General features: G+C 37.4%; 1 protein-coding gene across 10 annotated transcripts in view; it reads left to right on the top strand.

The window, feature by feature from the left end:
* The window catches only part of syne1b (spectrin repeat containing, nuclear envelope 1b), a 164,356-nt gene that overhangs the window by 61,120 nt on the left and 83,541 nt on the right, over window positions 1-19,695 (top strand). For 9 of the 10 annotated variants that reach the window (XM_089120128.1, XM_089120131.1, XM_089120130.1 and 6 more), the window contains 16 exons: window positions 1,352-1,559; window positions 1,663-1,775; window positions 3,106-3,311; window positions 3,481-3,630; window positions 4,222-4,513; window positions 5,520-5,692; window positions 5,772-6,081; window positions 7,045-7,209; window positions 8,602-8,958; window positions 9,046-9,182; window positions 11,424-11,601; window positions 11,709-11,891; window positions 14,090-14,233; window positions 15,968-16,123; window positions 18,326-18,490; window positions 18,825-18,997. In XM_089120128.1, the coding sequence (XP_088976254.1) occupies window positions 1,352-1,559; window positions 1,663-1,775; window positions 3,106-3,311; window positions 3,481-3,630; window positions 4,222-4,513; window positions 5,520-5,692; window positions 5,772-6,081; window positions 7,045-7,209; window positions 8,602-8,958; window positions 9,046-9,182; window positions 11,424-11,601; window positions 11,709-11,891; window positions 14,090-14,233; window positions 15,968-16,123; window positions 18,326-18,490; window positions 18,825-18,997 (3,110 nt within the window). The remainder of the gene's footprint in view (window positions 1-1,351; window positions 1,560-1,662; window positions 1,776-3,105; window positions 3,312-3,480; window positions 3,631-4,221; window positions 4,514-5,519; window positions 5,693-5,771; window positions 6,082-7,044; window positions 7,210-8,601; window positions 8,959-9,045; window positions 9,183-11,423; window positions 11,602-11,708; window positions 11,892-14,089; window positions 14,234-15,967; window positions 16,124-18,325; window positions 18,491-18,824; window positions 18,998-19,695) is intronic. The other variant, XM_089120132.1, reaches the window with a different exon arrangement.

The raw sequence follows: 19,695 nt of genomic DNA, 5'->3' as shown, positions 1-19,695 counted from the left end.
TCAAGAGTCAAAACTTGTAATGACATGACGCAGCGCCTGAAAATAGGCTATTACAGAGCTGGGGACTATTTTCAGGCGCTGTGTCATATCATTACGCCTGTTGCACTCATGGTACGGCAGTAAAGTGTCTTGATTATTACGCAGGAATGAGAGTATAGTTCCCAGTCATATCAGCCTAGAAAATCGCAACTTTACATTTTCCGTCGATCTTAGTGCATGATGTAACAACAGAAGAGTCAAGTTTTAAATAGGAAAAATATTGAAACTCTCTGGTCATTTTTTTTTTTTTGGAGAAATGCTAATGGTCTTGTCCACTTCAATGATGTATGCTAAGCTATGCTAAAAGTGGTACCGCCAGAACCAGAGATCGGCTGAATGGATTCAAAAACTGTAAAACTCAACAGTTTAACTCTGGGGGAGTTGTAAAATGAGCCTATTTCTAAAAATAGTGGAGTTTCACTTTAAACAGACGAATAGATGTGTGCGTCAGATCTTAAAGTGACAGCAGCCTAATAAACCTGCTGCTGTCTGTGCCAATAATGTTAATCAAACAAAAAAAAGAAAAATGGAAAATCCCTCACTGCTCTTGACTAAAAAAATATTTCCGTTGCTTTAAGAAGGATTCATTTATATTTAATTTATACAGTGAAGACTAAGGCTGAATCCCAATTCACCCCTTGGCCCTAGCCCTTGTTTTCGAGTGTACCCCTTGGCCCTTAAAACAGAGTTACATGGGCCAAGGGGTTGAAATATTCCCCTACGAAATGGAACAACCCTTGTTGTGCAGTGTTATTTTACATTTGAGAGGTTTTTTTTTTTCCAATTTCTGTTGTATTTCTTGCATGAATATATTTGTTTATTTAATTTGTAACTTGTAAATTGTATTTATTTGGGCTATTTCTTGTAATTTAAATTTACTTGTATTTTCTTGTTGATTGTTTACTTGTTTTTTTTATGTTTTTTTTTTTTTAATTTCATGTTTATATGAGTAGCAGTTTTTTGTCATGGTGTAAGAAATTTGAAATCAAGTATTGTGAAATTTCTCCGGTATCTAAAATGTTTGTGCCGCCATAACCTTATTTATTAAAATAGAAGATTACATTAAAAAAAATGATGAAACAGTATAATATCTATTTATTTTTGTGGTGGTGGTGTGACCAATGAAAATTTTAGCAGGGCTAGTAAAAATCCTTACCGTTGAGCTCTGTCTAGGGATCTCTGTGACCGAGAGAATGGAAAATGGTCAGATAATACTCAACTATGATTGTTTTGCTATAAGAAATCTTGAATAGCACTATAAATGCACTAAAAGAGAAAAAAATAAAAGGTTTTCTATCCATACAATTTATAGGAAATCCAGAAGGAGCTTCAAAACCAGCAGACAAGCATTGACTCAGCCCGAGAAAGCTTGAACACACTTTGCAGAAAATACCCCTCAGAGGAACTAGCTGGTTTAGGTTCCTCTCTGACTGACCTCATCAAGAAATATGATACGGTCAATCAGCTCTGTGTTAAGAAGCTTGGCTCCATGCAACACGGCCTCCAGCAGAACTTCAATGGTGAGAATCAGTCTTCCTGAATTAAAATGATCTTTCCTTTGATTCAAGGACAGATATCGCAGTAAGATTACTTACTGTCCTCTTTGTCGTCGTCTTTTCTCAGATCTTGTGAAGGAGTTTCACACATGGCTCTCTGGACAGAAAGACATTGTGAGAGAATGTGCCGACCATTCTGGTGACATGAGCGTGGTGGAGCGCAAACTGCAGAAATTGAAGGTACACCTCATCCTACATGTAACTGAGCAGTTTGAAAAATGCTGCCTTAAAGTGTCAAGTAATCTTTCTGACCTCATTGAGAAGTATAACGGCAAAATGGCTGATAATAAAATAGCCATATTTGGTGATAAATATATACAGCTATTTTGAGTGGGATTTGGACCAGTGTGGGCAGCCTCAAAAATGGATACCAAGCAACTGTTAAAATGTCTTAAAGGAGTAGTTCACTTTTGAAAAAAACTTTTACTGATAATTTCCTCACCCCCATGTCATCCAAGATATCCATGTCATTCTGTCTCCAGTCGAAAAGAAATTAAGGTTTTTGATGAAAACATTCCAGGATTTTTCTCCATATAATGGACTTCATTGGGAACCAAACGGTTCAAGGTCCAAAAGACAGTTTCAGTGCAAACTGCAAACTGTTCAAAGGACTTTAAACGATTTCAGACGATGAATAAGGGCCTTATCAAGCGAAACGATTACTCATTTAATAAATAAATAACAAAGTTTAAGTTTTATAAGCTCAAATGCTCGCCTCGCTCTGTTCTGTGATGCACATTTGTGACTCTCCTGTTCGAACTCGTTCATCAACATGAACATATCTTTTTCCGAGTCATTTGAACGAAACGAACGAATTGACTCAGAAAAAGATTCGTTCATTACAGTTAAAAATGTGAAATATTATACAATTTGAAATTCCATTTTATGAAATACATTCACATAGAAAACAGTAATCTATTTCTGTGATGGCAAAGCTGAATCATTACACCAGTCTCAAGATCTTTCAGAAATCATTCAGTTATGTTGATTTGCTGCTCAAGACATCAAGACAATCAACATTTTTGATTAGTATCAATGTTGAAAACAGTTGCTGCTTCATATTTTTGTGGAAATTGTGATAAGAAGATTTTTGATTTTATTTAAAAATAAAAATTACCCCATGAATTACTCACCCTCAAGCCTTCCTACTGTAGGTGTAAATGACTTTCTTCTTTCAGATGAATAAAGAGTTATTTAAAAAAAAAAAATCGTGGTTCTTACCAGCTTTATAATGGTAGTGAATGGTAAATGAGATTTTGAAGCCCAAAAAAGCGCATATACTGTATGTATTTTTATAACCCATCCATGATAAAAAATAATCCACATGATTCCAGGAGGGTTAATAAAGGCCTCTTGAAGTGATGTGTTAAATGGTAGTAAATCTTTAGGCCCTTCTTCAATGCAAGTCTGTGGGATTTTGCATGTTTTATCCATGGAACAGACGAAGTAGCAAGTTTTGTGTATGTTTAACACTTAGCACTCATTGTGGATTCACTTCTCTGTCTCTCAGGGAGCTCTGGAGCGGGTGGATGACGGAGACAGCCGTCTAACACTGGTGTGTACAGAGGGCGAGAAGCTTCTTCTACACCTCCCCAAAGCCAGCGCTGGCCAGGTCCAGCAGAACCTCTCCTCTATCCAGCAGGACTGGGACAGCTACGTGGAGCAGTGCAAACAGAACCAGCAGAACCTGGAAGACAGCGCCAGTCTGCTCAGCGGGTGAGAACTGCTGCTTGCTGGGTTCAAAATTAACAGCGGCAGATTGTTTGAAATGATTCCTGCGGATAAGCGGCTTTGCTGTGTGGAGGCGAGGACATGCTCTCGACTCTCAAGTTGGCCGGGGGTTATTTGGCCCAAACGCTCTAAATTGAAATCTGTGTCTTTGTAGCTTTGAGAGCTGTCTACAGAGGTTGACACGCTGGCTGGAGCGCATGGATGTGAGGATGAGCACAGAGCTGCCCGAGGGGAGACACAGCGATCAGGAGAAAGTGACGCTGGAGCGCGTGGAAGAATTTCAGCATGAAGTGCTTAAAGAGAGGTTAGAATATGTTAAACGGACAAATATCAAACTGAATTGTAAAGAAACAGCCCTTTTTTGCACCAGCAAAATATTAGGTAACACTCTACAATAATGTATAATGAACTAGCAATTAGCAATACATTTGTTACAGTATTTATTAATCTATGTTAATGTTAGTTATTAAAAATCCCGCTATTCATTGTTTGTTCATGTTAGTTCACAGTACATTAAACATGAAATTAATATTAATAAATGAATAAATACCATAGAAGTATTTTTCATTTTTAGTTCATGTTAACTAAGATAGTTAACTAATGAACCTTATTGTAAAGTGTTACCAAACATTAACATTTTTAAGCATGTGTACCAGTTTGTGAAACATCCTTTCCAAAACACTTCGTATAAGCAAAATACACATTTAAATGAATGAATGAATAAAATGAATAATAAAACTATTATTATTAAACTATAAAACTATTTATTTATTTATTCATTCAAATTATATATAAATATTATATATAAATATATATTAAAATATATATATAAGTACTTATAATGTATTGATTGTTTTTTTAAGTGCAAATCATTTTCCAACCTCTTCTCCTGCAGGGACTCATTTGAGAGCTTGTGTCAGGAGGCTCAGGCTCTGAGTGAGGGGGGTCACGGCAGCGGGGCGGAGGTGCGGGCGTCTGCACAGCTCCAGCTGCAGCATCAGGCGCTTCTCAAGGCGGCGAGGGAGAGACTACGCGTGTGTCAGCTCAGTCAGCAGGAGCAGCAGAACTTCGAGGAGACGCTGCAGGGCACCTGGGGATGGCTCAGCGGCGTACAGGAGCGCCTCAATACACTCAACAGCACCAGCGGGAATAAAGAGACCCTGGAGAAGAGATTAGGCCTGGTTCAGGTCAGAAAACAGAGTCACGACACCCAGATGAGGACATATGAGGATTATTTTCTATTTGTAATAGTGCGCACCAGGCAACACTCAAAAAAAACAACAAAGTATACTATTTTATTATATATTAATGATATTATATATAATATACTATCCATCCATCTTCTTCCGCTTATCCGGGGACGGGTCGCGGGGGCAGCAGTCTAAGTAGAGATGCCCAGATTTCTCCCTTTATTATAATGATTTTATTATTATATTATATTATTATAATTATTATACTATTGATATAAATATAACAACCAAGGTTTTTTTTTTAATTTAATTTCATTCATTTAATTTTATTTTCTTCATTTCACTACTAGTTTTGTTAGTGAAAGGAGTAGTTCACTTTAAAAAAACTTTTGCTGATAATTTACTCACCCCCATGTCATCCAAGATGTCCATGTCTTTCTTTCTTCAGTCGAAAAGAAATTAAGGTTTTTAATAAAAACATTCCAGGATTTTCTCCATATAATGGACTTCAATGGGAACCAAACGGTTCAAGGTCCAAATGAGAGTTTCAGTGCAGCTTCAAAGGGCTTTAAACGACACCAGACGATGAATAAGGGTCTTATCTAGCGAGATGATCGTTCATTTAAAAAATGAATAAAAAAGTTTGTTTTATTAGCACAAATGCTCGCCTTGCTCTGTTCTGTGATGCGCCTTTGTGACTCTCCTGTTCGAACTTGTTGATCAAAACGAACAAATCTTTTTTCGAGTCATTTGGTTCATTCAACAAACAAAATGACTCGAAAAAAGATTCGTACATTTTGATTAACGAGTTCGAATACGAGAGTCACAAGCATTTGTGGTTATAAAACTTAAAAACTTAAAGTTAAAGATATGGAGGTGAGTAAATTATCAGCAAATGTTTTTCACTTAAACAGTGAACTACTCCTTTAATAATACACACTTTTTTTTAAAAGATTCTCAAAAATGATATATAATCATTGATATTTTGATGATATTGTTTCAGGACATCTTGCTAATGAAGGGTGAAGGGGAAGTGAAGCTCAACATGACCGTGGGGAAGGGAGAACAGGTGCTGAAGAATTGCAGTAGGGATAAACAGGAAGTTATCCGCTCTCAGCTCAAGAGTCTGAAGGATTCCTGGGCCAATATCCTCATGACCGCAATGAGCTGTCACAGGTGAGAGTTCCTGTCTCCTCTTATGAAACCTAACTTTGCAGAATTACATAATAATCACCTGTGTGTGTGTGTGATGCAGTCGTCTGGAGTGGACCGTAGCTCAGTGGGGCTGTTTTCTGGAGAGTAAAGCTCAGTTGCAGCAGTGGATGGAGATGGTGGAGCAGGAGGCTGGAGTGGCTCTGCCCCAGCAGCCCGGGCTGAAAGAGAAGGCCTCGCTGCTGGAACGCCTGCGGGCCATTCAGGCTGATGTGGAGGTCCATTCCTCAGCACTGACCCGCCTGAATGAGAAAGCCTCAGAGATGTATGAGAAAACAGGAGACCAGGCATTCGCTGAAGGACCAAAATCGGAGTTTAACACACAGTTTACCAACATCACAAGTGTCATTAAGGTAAAAATATGTCATCTAAATATAAGTATACAATTCAAACCACCTCCTATAAGTCACTCAGGATAATACGGTGCGTCTGAAATCGCATGCTCTCTGTGTAGGAACCACAATTAAGTTTGAACTTACTTTGCGACCAGTAAAAAAATATGTTCTATATGGGGTGGTGATGGCGCAGTGGATAAGACACATGCCTTTGGTGTGAGAGACCCAGGTTCGAATCCATTGTTAGACACCAATGTGTCCCTGAGCAAGACACTTAACCCCTAGTTGATCCAGAGGCGTGCGACCTCTGACATATATAGCAATTGTAAGTCGCTTTGGATAAAAGCGATAGCTAAATGAATAAATGTAAATGTATATAGTTTGAATATGAGTAGTATGAATGAAATTCAGATGTTGGTACTGTCACATGACCTACCAGTGTCAGTTGTGTCGCTTCAACTGTTATTCATAAATCCTCTCCCATGTCCTCATGGGATAGTAAAGTGTCCATCGAATGGACACTTAGTAGTAGGTTATCTAGGTAATTTTTCCCTAATGTTTTTCGAATACTATGTATTCGGACATTCTACTCTTTTGGCGTACTGTTTTTTGCCTACTATATATTAGGGAAATATTCGGTTTCGAACGCAGGAATAGTGTCTGCTAATGTCTTAAAAAGAAAATGAAACGCATTTATGAGAAAAACTAAATATCTAGTGGGAAAAAAATGTAGGATGAGAGTTAATTTCATCCTCTGGGTTTCTATTTGGTCAAGAAAAGTAAGCAACATTATTGCTTTAAAATATGTACAGTATTTTAGAAAAGTTGTCTTTGAGGCAGAGAAAAGACTGAATATAAATATAAATATAAATATAATAATCTCATGATTTATTTACAAAATACCAGGAATATTTATTAAAAAATGAAACCGTGTCAGTTTTTTTTCTTCTGATGTGTTGTATATCCGGTCTTGTGCTGTAGAGTAAAGTGCAACAGATGGAGGAGATGGTCAAAGAGCACGAGCAGTATGTGGAGTCGGTGCGTGACCTGAACGACTGGCTCACCTCGGCTAAAGAAGAGCTCCAACGCTGGTCAGATATGTCTGGTGACGCAGCTTCTGTTCAGAGGAAACTCTCTAAAGTCAGGGTACGTTTATTTGTGTTTACTATACTGACACACACTACCGTTTTTTGAAAGAAATGAATACATTTATTCAGCAAGGATGCGTTTAATTGACCAAAAGTGACGTTAAAGAATTTTACATAGTTAAAAAAGATTTCTGTTTCAAAAAAATGCTGTTTTTTTTACTTTCTATTCATCACAGAATCTTGAAAAAAAAATATATACAGTATATACATAAGCATTAAGCAGCACAACTGTTTTCAACATTAATAATAATAAGAGATGTTTCTTGAACAGCAAATCAGCAAATTGATTTCTGATTCCTGAAGGGTCATGTGACACTGAAGACTGGAGTAATGATGCTGTAAATACAGCTTTGCCATCACAGGAATACATTTTAGAAAATATTCAACTCCGTAAAATATATTTTAAATTGTAATTTATATTTGACAATATTACTGTTACTGTACTATTACAGATCTAATAAATGAAACCTTGGTGAGCAGAAGAGACTTCTTTGAAATATATTTATAGTATATACTGTATATAAAATGACTGACCCCATACTTTTGAACAGTTGTATAAAATAAGTTTTTGCAATGATAGATTTTTTCAGCTGAGCTTTCATATAAAAAAGCTTGACATTATTAAATACCAAACTGTAACAAAAAACCATTGTAATCCATTGATACTTTTTTAAAGTGGAACGTATTTCCTTAAAATTGGACTGTATCTGTTACATTTTTGTTCATTCTAAATGATATGTACCCTGAAAATTGTGTTATACACCACACCAAAAACAATTTGGTGAATGATTTACGTGAATGTATGAATTTTAACTCCGAATCTGCTAGTAAATTTAATAAATAACTACAAAGAAAGCAAGTAACACTGAATTAAATGTGAAATTTTCTTGTATAAAACATACTCTGATATCTTATCTTATGCACAACAACAACCAAAAACTTTTATTAAAGGGATAGTTCACCCAAAAATGAAAATTAGCCCATGATTTACTCACCCTGAAGCCACCCTGTATGTTTAAGACTTATGCGTATATAAGAAATATGCGTATTTTTCTTACAAAAACCCTTGGCTTCGATTCAGAAGGCTGGCCTTTATCAACCCTCCAGAGCCGTGTGGAGTATTTTTTAACATGGATGGATACACTTTTTTGGGCTTCAAATTTTCTCCAGCCATGCACACCCATTATAAATCTCGGATTAGCCAGGACATTTTTTAATATAACTGTGATTATACTCGTCTGAAAGAAGAATGTCATGTACACCTAGGATGGCTTGAGGGTGAGTAAACATTGTGGTAATTTTCATTTTTGGGTGAACTATCCCTTTAAGGAAGTAAACTGGGTCAGTTTTGATTTTATGTTAACTTTAAAGCATTGTAATTTCATTTTAGGGGCTGTTAGACTCCAAGAATCAAGGACGTGAGCGCCTGACCCGTGTGCAGAGCTGTGGAGCCGCCACACGGGACCACACTTCCACGGTGGGCTGTGAGGTTCTGGAGAGGGAGGAGGCCGGCATGCTCTCGGCCTGGGAACAGTGGGAGCGCGGCGCTAAACACGTGTGCTCTGGTCTGGAGGGCGTTCTGTCTCAGATGGCCAACTCAGAGCAGGAGTTCAACAGCTTAGCTGCACAGCTGGAGCAGGACCTGCAGGAGTTCAGCAGCAAGCTGCAAGAGTCACGCTTCAAACTGCTGCAGGTGGAGGAAATGACCTCGGGGGAAGAGGCTGTACAGGGCTGGCAGATAGCGAAGGTAAAGCCAACAGAGCAAAATAACGAAAGATATATATGTATATATGTTCTTTTAATGTTGCTGTGCTTAATGTTTTTTATGTCTCAGGACACCCTGGAAGCACTGTTAAATGTGGAGCCCATGTCTGACAATTTGAAGTGTCAGCTCAATGACTTGTGCCGGTTCTCCAGAGATCTGGGCGCTCAATCTGAAAGAGTGTCCGCCCTCATTAAAGAATACAACAGGTACGAGAACTTATGACCAACATTTCTAGGTTTTACACAGAGGCAGACCATTTTTGTTATTGTTAACTAAAAATAAAATGATTAATAATCATTTTTGTTCATTTAAAATAATGCTGAAGTAAAGTAAAAATCAAAACTATTGATAAAAAAATAGGTTTTTAGCTGAAGTACCAACATTTAGAAATTTTTAAAATATTTAGAAAATAAAAAAAATAAAAGAACTTAAAGTTAAATAATATATATATATATACTATATATAATTACAAACCCCAAAAGCCAAGCTTTTTAACCAAGCAACCAAAAAAAAAGAAAAATAATCAAATAAAAGCTCTTTCAAAATATATATTACACCAATAATGGTACATAACTAATACTAAAATGAAACGGGCAGACTGACTGAGAATCACCCAATTAGATGGAAGGAGATACTCTGATTGATATTTAAAACCACCAATAAGCTAATTTTTTTCCGATATATCATTTCAGGGGGGTGGGCAAATCGGAAATTATCGAAAATTGGCCGTAATAATAGACCAGCATGGAAGACAGTATTAGTAAGTCGTGGGAATGATTTGTTAATTCGAAGCCACTAGGGGTGTCACGATTCTACAAATCCTCGATTCGATTAAATTTTCTATTCTAAGGTCACGGGTTGATTCTCAATTTTTAGATTTTTTTTTTAAAGCTGAAACCGGCCAATCAGGATGCTCTCTGTCTTACATGCGCTTCATGAGGCACACACGCAAGGTCTCCCTCCCTGCTCTCAGTTTTTTCTGTCTTGCATGCACGTTCTCGCTCGCTCACTCTAGATTCCGGGAGATTTGAACTAATTTGCGGGCATCAGGGAGCCGCTATCAATATGCGGGAGACTCCCGGAACTTCCGCGAGCAACTTCTGCAAACTGTAGGTTTTTTGAAGCGCAAACGTTGTCAACATAACTCACTGGAAATCAAAAAAGCTTCCACACCTGCGACTTCAATGAAAGAGGAGGGGGTTCAAGTTCTGTCGATGGGTCTCCTGGCCATGCTATCTTTTGAATGGCTGTAGCTAAGTTAGAGGAGGTTGACCATAGACTCGCAGCACTTCACGCATGTTTTTTTCCGCTTGGCACGCCGACCGAATTTTGGTCTATTTCGATTTAAAATCGAAATCGTGACACCCTTAGTAGCCACGATATACATATTTTCCCCCCATGTCACATGCGGGGCTCCTTACAAATCCGTACAAAACGTTCTTATTCAGAAGTCCTCATTTTTGCACCCCTGATTTACAGAGATTGGTCTGATGCTGGGAAGTGAGGACCCAAATGCAGAGATGCTCTTCAGTGTTCTTTGTTTAGATATAAAAAGTAAGCAAAATACCAACTAAAACTACCCAGTACGGGAAATGATGAGGGAACGTCTGCCAATTCCACCAACTGCGTTAAACGTAGCCTATAATTTGTACTATTTAAAATTACTTTTTAAATTCCAAAGCTTGTAGAAGGTGGTAGCCTTGAGTAAAATAACTCATTTAAAATAATGATTCATAAAACATAATTATCACTTAAGCCTATTTACTTCACTGACACAGACGAAAATGAAAGACTATCAGTCAAAGTTCAGGGGGTTTAGGAGTTTAGGAGGGGATGAAATAGGGCAAGGCAAGGAGACTGAGAGAAAAGGAAAGATGTAGATGAGGAGAGAGCAGGTATTGACAAAATAATCTAATGGCCACTGACATGGTTTTAAAGCTATTTATTATCCTTTTTTGCCTTCAAAAGTCTTAAATTGCACATAATTTGGTCAGAGAAATCAAAATTTTTCGACCCCCCCCCTAACTACCTCACATTTTAATGTACGTCTGTGTTTGGGGCTGTGGATGGTAATGTGGGCTGGCGTGGCTTCATTGCCAGGGTTCAATTTTTGTCCCAGTGTTTAGCAATGTTAACATAGTATTGTCATTATATCAGTGTAGATGGGCCAAAATAAAACCATTAAAATATTTAAATATCTAAGTAAATAAGTCATAGGCTACTTGGTGCCACAGTGACACTCTTGACCCAAAAAGTATTGCTATACCACGATACTCAATATGTTGTCCCACGGTGAGTAATTTTTCTCTGTTCCACCTACACAAAATTTGAGGGTTCCCCCACCTGCCAAATCCCACTTTAACCACTGTCTGCGACCAAACCAAGAATAAACCAGACCGAAGTGACAGAACCCTGACAGCCGTTTGCATCTTTCTTCTTCACTGTAGCCTCAGTCTCCAGGTGTCCCGGGAGTGTCAGGGAAAGGAGAAGCTCCTGGAGCAGCGGTTCCGTGCTGCTTTTCGAGACTTCCAGCAGTGGCTGGTCAATGCGAAAATCAATACGGCCAAATGTTTTGATGTGCCTCAGAACCTGGCGGAAGCATCGTCCAGTCTGCAGAAGATCCAGGTGAAATTGCATTGATTCATTACGAGTTTTCTAATCATTTCCGTTCCAGTTTGGAACACGAAATCTAATATCTTGCATTAATGAGAGTCATTTTTTCTTATTGCAAGGAGTTTCTAAGTGACCGCGAGCAAGGCCACGGTAAACTAAACACGGTGGCAGCCAGCGGAGAACTGCTGATGAGTATCATTTCCAAAGACAGAGTGGAGTCAGTCAGAGCCAAAATAAACACAACCAGAGAAGACTGGAAAACACTCATGACGAATCTGCACCAGAGAGAGACCGCCTTACAGGTGTCCGACGCTTTAAAGTTCACACACATCTGTTAATCTAGTGATGTCTGTTGAGTCTGAGACTCTTCATTTGGGCCAGTAATCTACCACTCAAAACTATGGAAGCTTGTTTCCGCCAGGGAATCAAAAATCTAAAAGGTAATTACGACTTTTTATCTCACAATTTTGACTTTACCTCATAATAGCAAGTCAGAATTGTGAGATAAAAAGTGCAAATAACCTTTTTTATTAATTCTGTTGCGGAAATAAAAGATTCCATGCAAAACAGCCAATGCATTACACAATAGCAACTACCTGCAACATCTAAAAATCTAGTTACATTTATTATTCATGTTTTTCAATGTTTTTCTCAAGGCGAAATCATTTAGATCATAGGACTTCAGCCAGAGATGTATAAAGTACTAGAAACACAGACCAGTAAAAGTATAAGTGCTCTATCAAAAAAAGTGACTTGGGTAGAAGTTGAAGTGTTCTTAAGCACCACACTTAAGTAGAAGTACTAAAGTATTCAAAATTTTTTGTACTTAAGTATTGCAAGTAGTTTAATTTAAAATTCACTACTTAAAGGAGCAATGTGGGATTTTTAGCGACATCTAGCGGTTCGGTTGCGAGTTTGCACCAGGTTTGCACTAAGGGCTCAGCCCACTGCTCACCCCTCCCTTTCGAAGAAGCTACGGTTGCTAAAACGGGCCAAACATCTCGTCGGCTGAGACAGCAGAGAATAGCCAGAGTAAGCCAAGAGTGTGTAACATTGTCACTGTTTCTGTACCACAGTCCATTATAAACCACATCATGGATACTGTTTACAAAGCCATAGTCAGGTGAGGATCAAGGGTTTTAATATATAATTTAATATAATACTAGTAATCAGCTGATTGTCTCACAAACGTAACCAGCAGCACATTTCTCCCCACATACTGTAGCAAACCCATAATACAGCGAGGGAGCAGCTATATATTTTTTCTAACAGGGTAGTAATAGTTTAGCTGGCTAATATGAGCTGTTACTGTGGCTGAGCTGGGACGCGTCCACATGAGTCCAAAGGTCGGAAGTGCGCGCGCTGTGCATTTTTGACGCGCGCACCTCATCCCATAGATACTATTTACTACACACAATAGGCTTTTTTCTCTGATTTTGAAAACTCTTCGCGATCGACTTTAGTGATCTAAAAGTCTCTATCGACGGGTTAGTGATTCCTGTAACGTACTGTTTTACGGTCAATGACATGAGTACTAATCATCAGCTGTCTCACGAATGTAACAGCACATCTATTCCCACATAACAAACCCATAACACAGCGAGGGAGAACTAAGTTACATGAAACAATCCCAACTACATATTTTACACCACTCACAAGGGAAAAGTCACTACTCACGGAGTGTAAGGCTAGCTTCCAGCTTTCCGCTACTTCTCTTTCAAGGTAGTGATGAAACGCGTTCTGTAGCGCTGTTTGTTCGCGTTCGGCTACGGTAGGAATATGACGTCACAACATGGCGACCTTCATAGAAGGGGATTCCCGCGGTTATGGAGCTATTAATGTCTCATTCTAAGGTAATAAAAACATTACGGTTAATTAAGTAAGTTCTTTATACACCACTGAAAACATAGTTATGGATGTCATATTGCATTTCTGTTAATAGATACTCAACTTTTTTACACATTGCACCTTTAAGTACTAAAAGTAAAAGTACAAGTATTGTGTCATGTAATTATTAAAGAAAGCAGTCAAAAGTTTGAACTAGCAATCAAATAAGCCGCTTTGGCGGGATACAAATTTGCTTTGTTGGCCGCCAAAAAAATGTCATTGCAGGACAACCCCTGCATTAGTTGTCAATGTGTGTGTCAATCAATACCATTATCCTATAAAACTGGCGTGTGATTTAGGAAGTATGAAAGCCAACTTGCAACGAATGATTCGTAAAATTTTTATAATTGTAACAAGTAACTAGCAGAACATTCAAAACAATATCGAAGTAAAAGTCTTAAATTCATCGAAAATATCTACTGAAGTAAAAGTAGAAGTATGAGAAAAAAACAATACTCTAGTAGAGTACAGATACAGCATTTTAGTACTTAAGTAGTTCTACTTCGTTACTATACATCTCTGACCTCAGCCGACAAAAAACATTGTAAATTCCTGATCTTGCTAATCAATCGTTCTCTCTTTAAACGTAGCATCGTTGACTATTTTGTTCCAGAATCTTCAGTCTCAGATGCGGGACTTTGAAACAAGTGTGGAGCCGCTCCAGGATTGGCTGAATGAAACCGAAGAAGCCGTACGGGAGAGCAACAGTCGGTTACATGACCTCACAGCCAAGAAACAGGAACTGCACAGGTTACAGGTGTAGTACAACGTAATCAATACCACCTTTATTCACAGCCATTACCAGAAGAGCCATTCACAAGCATCATTCTAGCTGGTCGGAGTAGTCACGCTTCATGGCATTGCCGCTGAACATGAAACAACTCATTTCATTTCCATAATGTGACGTATTTCTCTGTCAAATTGGAAATTCAATGAGAAAAATATGTATACTGTTTAATACAGTTGGAAAAATATGTAGGGCAGAGATTTTATACATCATAAGTTATTTGGCTTATGTAAAGGAGTAGTTCACTTTTGAAAAAACTTTTGCTGATAATTTACTCACCCCCATGTCATCCAAGATGTCCATGTCTTCTTTCTTCAGTTGAAAAGAAATGAAGGTTTTTGATGAAAACATTCCAGGATTTTTCTCCATATAATGCACTTCAATGGGAACCAAACGGTTCAAGGTCCAAAAGAAACTTTAAGTACAAACTGCAAACTTGTTCAAAGAGCTTTAAACGTTTCCAGACGATGAATAAGGGTCTTAACAAGCGAAACGATCGCTCGTTTTATAAATAAATAACAAAGTTTAAGTTTTATAAGCTCAAACGCTCGCCTTGCTCTGTTCTGTAATGCACTCCTGTTCGAACTTGTTCATCAAAATGAACAAATATTTTTCCGAGTCATTTGGTTTATTTGGCGAAAGAAACGAACAAATTGATTTGGAAAAAGATTTGTTCTTTTTTTTTGAACGAGTTCGAACAGGAGAGTCACGAACATGCACCACAGAACAGAGCCAGGCGAGCGTTTGATCTTATAAAACTTAAACTTTGTTATTTTTTAAAAAGAATGAGCGAACGTTTCACTTGATAAGACCCTTATTTATCGTCTGGAATCGTTTAAATCCCTTTTAACGAGTTTGCAGTTTGTACTGAAAGTTTTTTTTTGGACATTGAACCGTTTGGTTCCCATTGAAGTCCATTATATGGAGAAAAATCCTGCAATGTTTTCATCAAAAACATTAATTTCTTTTCGACTGAAGAAAGAATAACATGGACATCTTGGATGACATGGGGGGTGAGTAAATTATCAGCAAAAGTTTTTTCAAAAGTGAACTAATCCTTTAAATAGCTATTTGGATGTTGGTTAACATTATGAAATCTCGATGACATCATTCGAAAAGCAAAGTCGTTTTTTTAAAGGCCAGCCAAGTTATTTTATTTTGATAGAAGATTATAAAGACAGTTATAAAGATTTGTGTTAGTGTTATTTTTGTATTATTTATTAATATTGTGAATATTTTATACGTATATTTTTTAGTTTTTGTAATTGTATGTGCTGTTTCAAAAATATATTAAATATATTAATTATTTTAGTAATTTAGGTACTTTTTAAATTTCCATTTAATCTTTATATTTATTTCAGGTTATTTCAATTAACAAAAACTTTTAGTTTTAGTTTTAAGTAACAATAATTACAACCTCTGATGTGTGCGCAATGAAACCAGGGATGTGTATTAACAAAGTAAGGAGGGTCATTAGACTTTAATGTCAAAATGATCAGTACATATGTGATCAAGTGTAGAAAACAGCTGCTTTCATGTCATGCTTTAGTCTGCTTTTCTGTCATGCACATTTTAACATCGCTTATCCCCAGTCTTAACGTCTGTGCTGTTCATATGCTGCCATGTTGCTTTATTAATCACCTGACTAACACCCCAGGACTGTGTGCGATGCTTCTGTGTGCTAACGTGCCTGTGCTTTCACAGTCTCTGCTAGAGGAATTAGCCTCTAAGGAGTCTCAGCTGCACAGGTTGAGGGAGAAGGCCCAGCAGCTGTGGGACGGACACACGGCCGGAAAGGGCTTTGTGCACCGTGTCTCGCAGCTCTCAGCTCAGTACCTAGCTTTAAGCAACCTGACCAAGGTAACGTCCCATCTGTCTGCTTGATGGCTACCCATCCCCAGTGCTGCAGGGGTCGACAGACTGTGTGCGCACATAGGGCTGTGTCCCAAACCTTAAAAATTCGGTTTTATCTGGTATCAAACAAAGAATGGAAGGCATCAAGACACATACAATCCAATGTTTATGTAAAGGTCTGTCAACATAAAAATGGTGTCTGATGGAGCAGTAAATTCATTTATAAGTTTAAAAGCGTATTTTTATTTTCATTTGTATTTTTTATTTACCTGTCCATCTGTCCATGTCTGTCTATCTATCTGTCTATCTATCTGTCTATCTATCTGTCTGTCTGTCTATCTATCTATCTATCTATCTATCTATCTATCTATCTATCTATCTATCTATCTATCTATCTATCTATCTATCTATCTATCTATCTATCTATCTATCTATCTATCTATCTATCCATCTATCCATCTATCCATCTATCCATCCATCCATCCACTTTACATTTTTAAATTTTAAATTCTAAATTTATTTATTTAAACTGAGAAATAAGAACGAAATGTTTGCTTGGATATTTAAATGACATTTAATAATATTAAAACTTGATATTGTGATATCTGAAAAAAAAAGTCCTTAAAGGTACAATATGCAGGATGTTTCGCCACCAGGGGTCGCTAAACTCTTACAATAACAAAGGCGTATATTGATGACGTATATTTCGCATTAAGCGTAATTATGGATCTTGTCGTCAAGCTGATGGATCTTTTATGGATGAGTGAATACATTGATGTTTTTAACAAGACTGTGGTGTGAAGCAGGGCGCGATTGCTAGACGTATACAAGCGCCACACACAACGTGAGTCCCGCAGATATAAAAGAATAAGGACATTTCATTCTACCGAACTACACGCAAATGCTGAATTACTCACACAGGTCAGTTTATTAGAGGAATGAAACTTGAGGTAACCCAGCGCTGTTTCACTTGCTCTATCAGTTACACTATCACACTAAAAGGCATCTGAGTGTGTTGAATGTTGTTAGTTAGGTTGTGTGTTGACTGTATGAGACTAAGTATCTTAGGCTAGATGGATAAGAACAACATACAGATCATATTCTAACATTTTAACTATTGATTAGTTTTATGTACATTTGCTCACCTGTCTAATAAAGTACATGCAATACTCTGTCTCTCTGTATCTGTCAAGTCAAAGTTAGTCGCAGACGTGGAGCTCTCGGCATCTGGAAATATGTTGATCTTCGTTTTAGTCCTCTTTTTGTCTCAAAGTCTGCTTGCCATGGTCCCTAATGTTTAAACAAAACAACAATAGTGTGAGCGTCCTTCTAGGCATAACGGGCATAACCCAGTTGCCAACATCTGTCGCCATGGTTACTATTGGAGCATGAGCGGCAACCGAGGGTAACGCGGATATGACGTCATTGACTGGCGACTCCTCACCCCTGCTCACACGCCCCGTTTCCTTGGTTAAAATCGCAATTTTCTCACGATTTACAAATAGTTGTAAACATTTGCGATATTTTAAGTGATCAACTAAATGTTATATATCCAAATGTTATATATGAAGAGGTCAGATGCAAAAACCTCTAAATGCCATTTGAAATTTTCTTCTAAAAATTTCAAATGGCATTTAGAGGCTTTTGCATCTGAACTCTTCATATATAATATAATATATAACATTGGCCCAGTGGTTTTTGCCTATTTTACTGCAAAAAGCCTGCAAATTGTAGCTTTAATATGTTCATTTAAATGTTTACGTCAGTTCGGTTTTGGACACAGCCCATGTCTTCTGTTTAGGGTGAAGAACACATTGTATTAAATTTCTAAAACATATTGTTTTTGATGTTATATTCACATTGTGTTTAGGTTCTCAATTAAGTACTTAATAGTTGCACAAAAAAATGTATTTCGGACAGTGTAAGTATTGTTATAGCTTAAATACAAAAAACAACAACAAAAAAACAAAAACAAATCACATGGAATAATCATCCAAACCTGTAAGTTTTCAACATGACTAAAAAATTGCTGTTGCTTTCCTTTTAACTCAATGACTATTTCTAATAAGATGCTACCCCTACCAAATAATTGTTATTAACTGTATGTTATGATCATGTATGGGTCACGGACATATTATCCTAAGCAAATGATTCACTTTATCTTTGAGATGTGATTGTTTATCCAATTATGTTGTGCCTGTCTGATAGGAAAAAGCCTCTCGAATCGACCGTATTGTGTCCGAGCACCAGCTGTTCTCTCAGGGCCTGAAAGAGCTGCAGAACTGGGTGGCTGATACCAGTCACATGCTGCAAACCTACTGCACTCCAACCGCAGACAAAAACGTGCTGGACAGCAGGATGATCAAACTCGAGGTGACGACCACAGCCGAGAATATCTGTCACCATATTTACTTCCAAAATGAGAACTTGATGCCACATAAATTAAACATAAAATAGAGTGAGGTCATGCAACATTAATGTACAGTAGCATACCGAATTCTACACTACTGAAATGTTTATTGTTGAATATTGCATACTATTTCGCATACTACTTTTGTATTGGCCAATATATACCGTGCAGTATCATTCTGAAAATTTGATCTAAAGTATGTGACTTTGATTGTTTATGACATTTGCATGATTTGTATGGGCATTTTTATCATGTAGTTTGCATGTAACGAGAGGTTTTTGCATACATGTTACCCAGGCTTTACTGACGGCACGTCAAGAGAAGGAAATACAGCTGAAAATGCTGCTAACAAGAGGAGAGTCTGTTCAGAGGAACACATCCGCCGAGGGAGTAAATCTGGTCCACCAACAAATCGAGGACCTCAAGGACTCCTGGGATGGACTGCTGTCAGCATCTATTCAGTGCAAAAGGTTAATATGGTTTTTATTAAAATCAGTTCAAAAGCCTAACATAAAAATACACTTGGTTCGTTGATAATTAAATTTGTATTTGATGGATTTCATTGAAAAGTATATACACTAATATGTCATTGTAAAGTAATTTTATGTGGTAGGAGAGAATAGTTAATTTTTATTTTATTTTATATATGTACACACACACACACACATACTTTATAATAATAAAAAGTTATTTTCATTCATAAACTTTAATTGCCATAACGTATTCAAAGTGATAAAACATTTTTAGAACATTTAAAAAAACTAGACATTTTAAATGTTCAGAGAACATTCAGAAATTTTAACATTGAACTAATTTTTTTGTACATTTGAAGTGCTGTCAGTAAAGACAAAAACAACAAAAATCGGTGTTACCAACACCGTGTTATCGTCTCTTTAAAATTCACACCCTGTTGACTTCAATGGGGCATGTTCTTAAGCTGCTTTTAGCCTCTTAACATCCTTGATTTGTCATTTCGAGTGCACAGCCATGTAGTGACCACGGTCAATCTGACTGCAGTAGATGTGAAAGATATGAATAAAAATGATGTTAATTCAGCTCACATACCTGTATTTGCTTCCTGTTTTCGGTCGAAGCCCACAGTAGTCGATTGTCGAGTTCACGCGCGGCATCATTGGTGAATATCATCTCAAACCTACCACTGATGAAT

The sequence above is a fragment of the Pimephales promelas genome, chromosome 15 (genome assembly GCF_988280905.1).
Source record: "Pimephales promelas chromosome 15, fPimPro1.hap1.1, whole genome shotgun sequence".
Taxonomy (NCBI): Eukaryota; Metazoa; Chordata; class Actinopteri; order Cypriniformes; family Leuciscidae; genus Pimephales; species Pimephales promelas.
The sequence above is the reverse complement of the archived record's forward strand: the minus strand, read 5'-3'. Positions and strand labels throughout refer to the sequence as shown.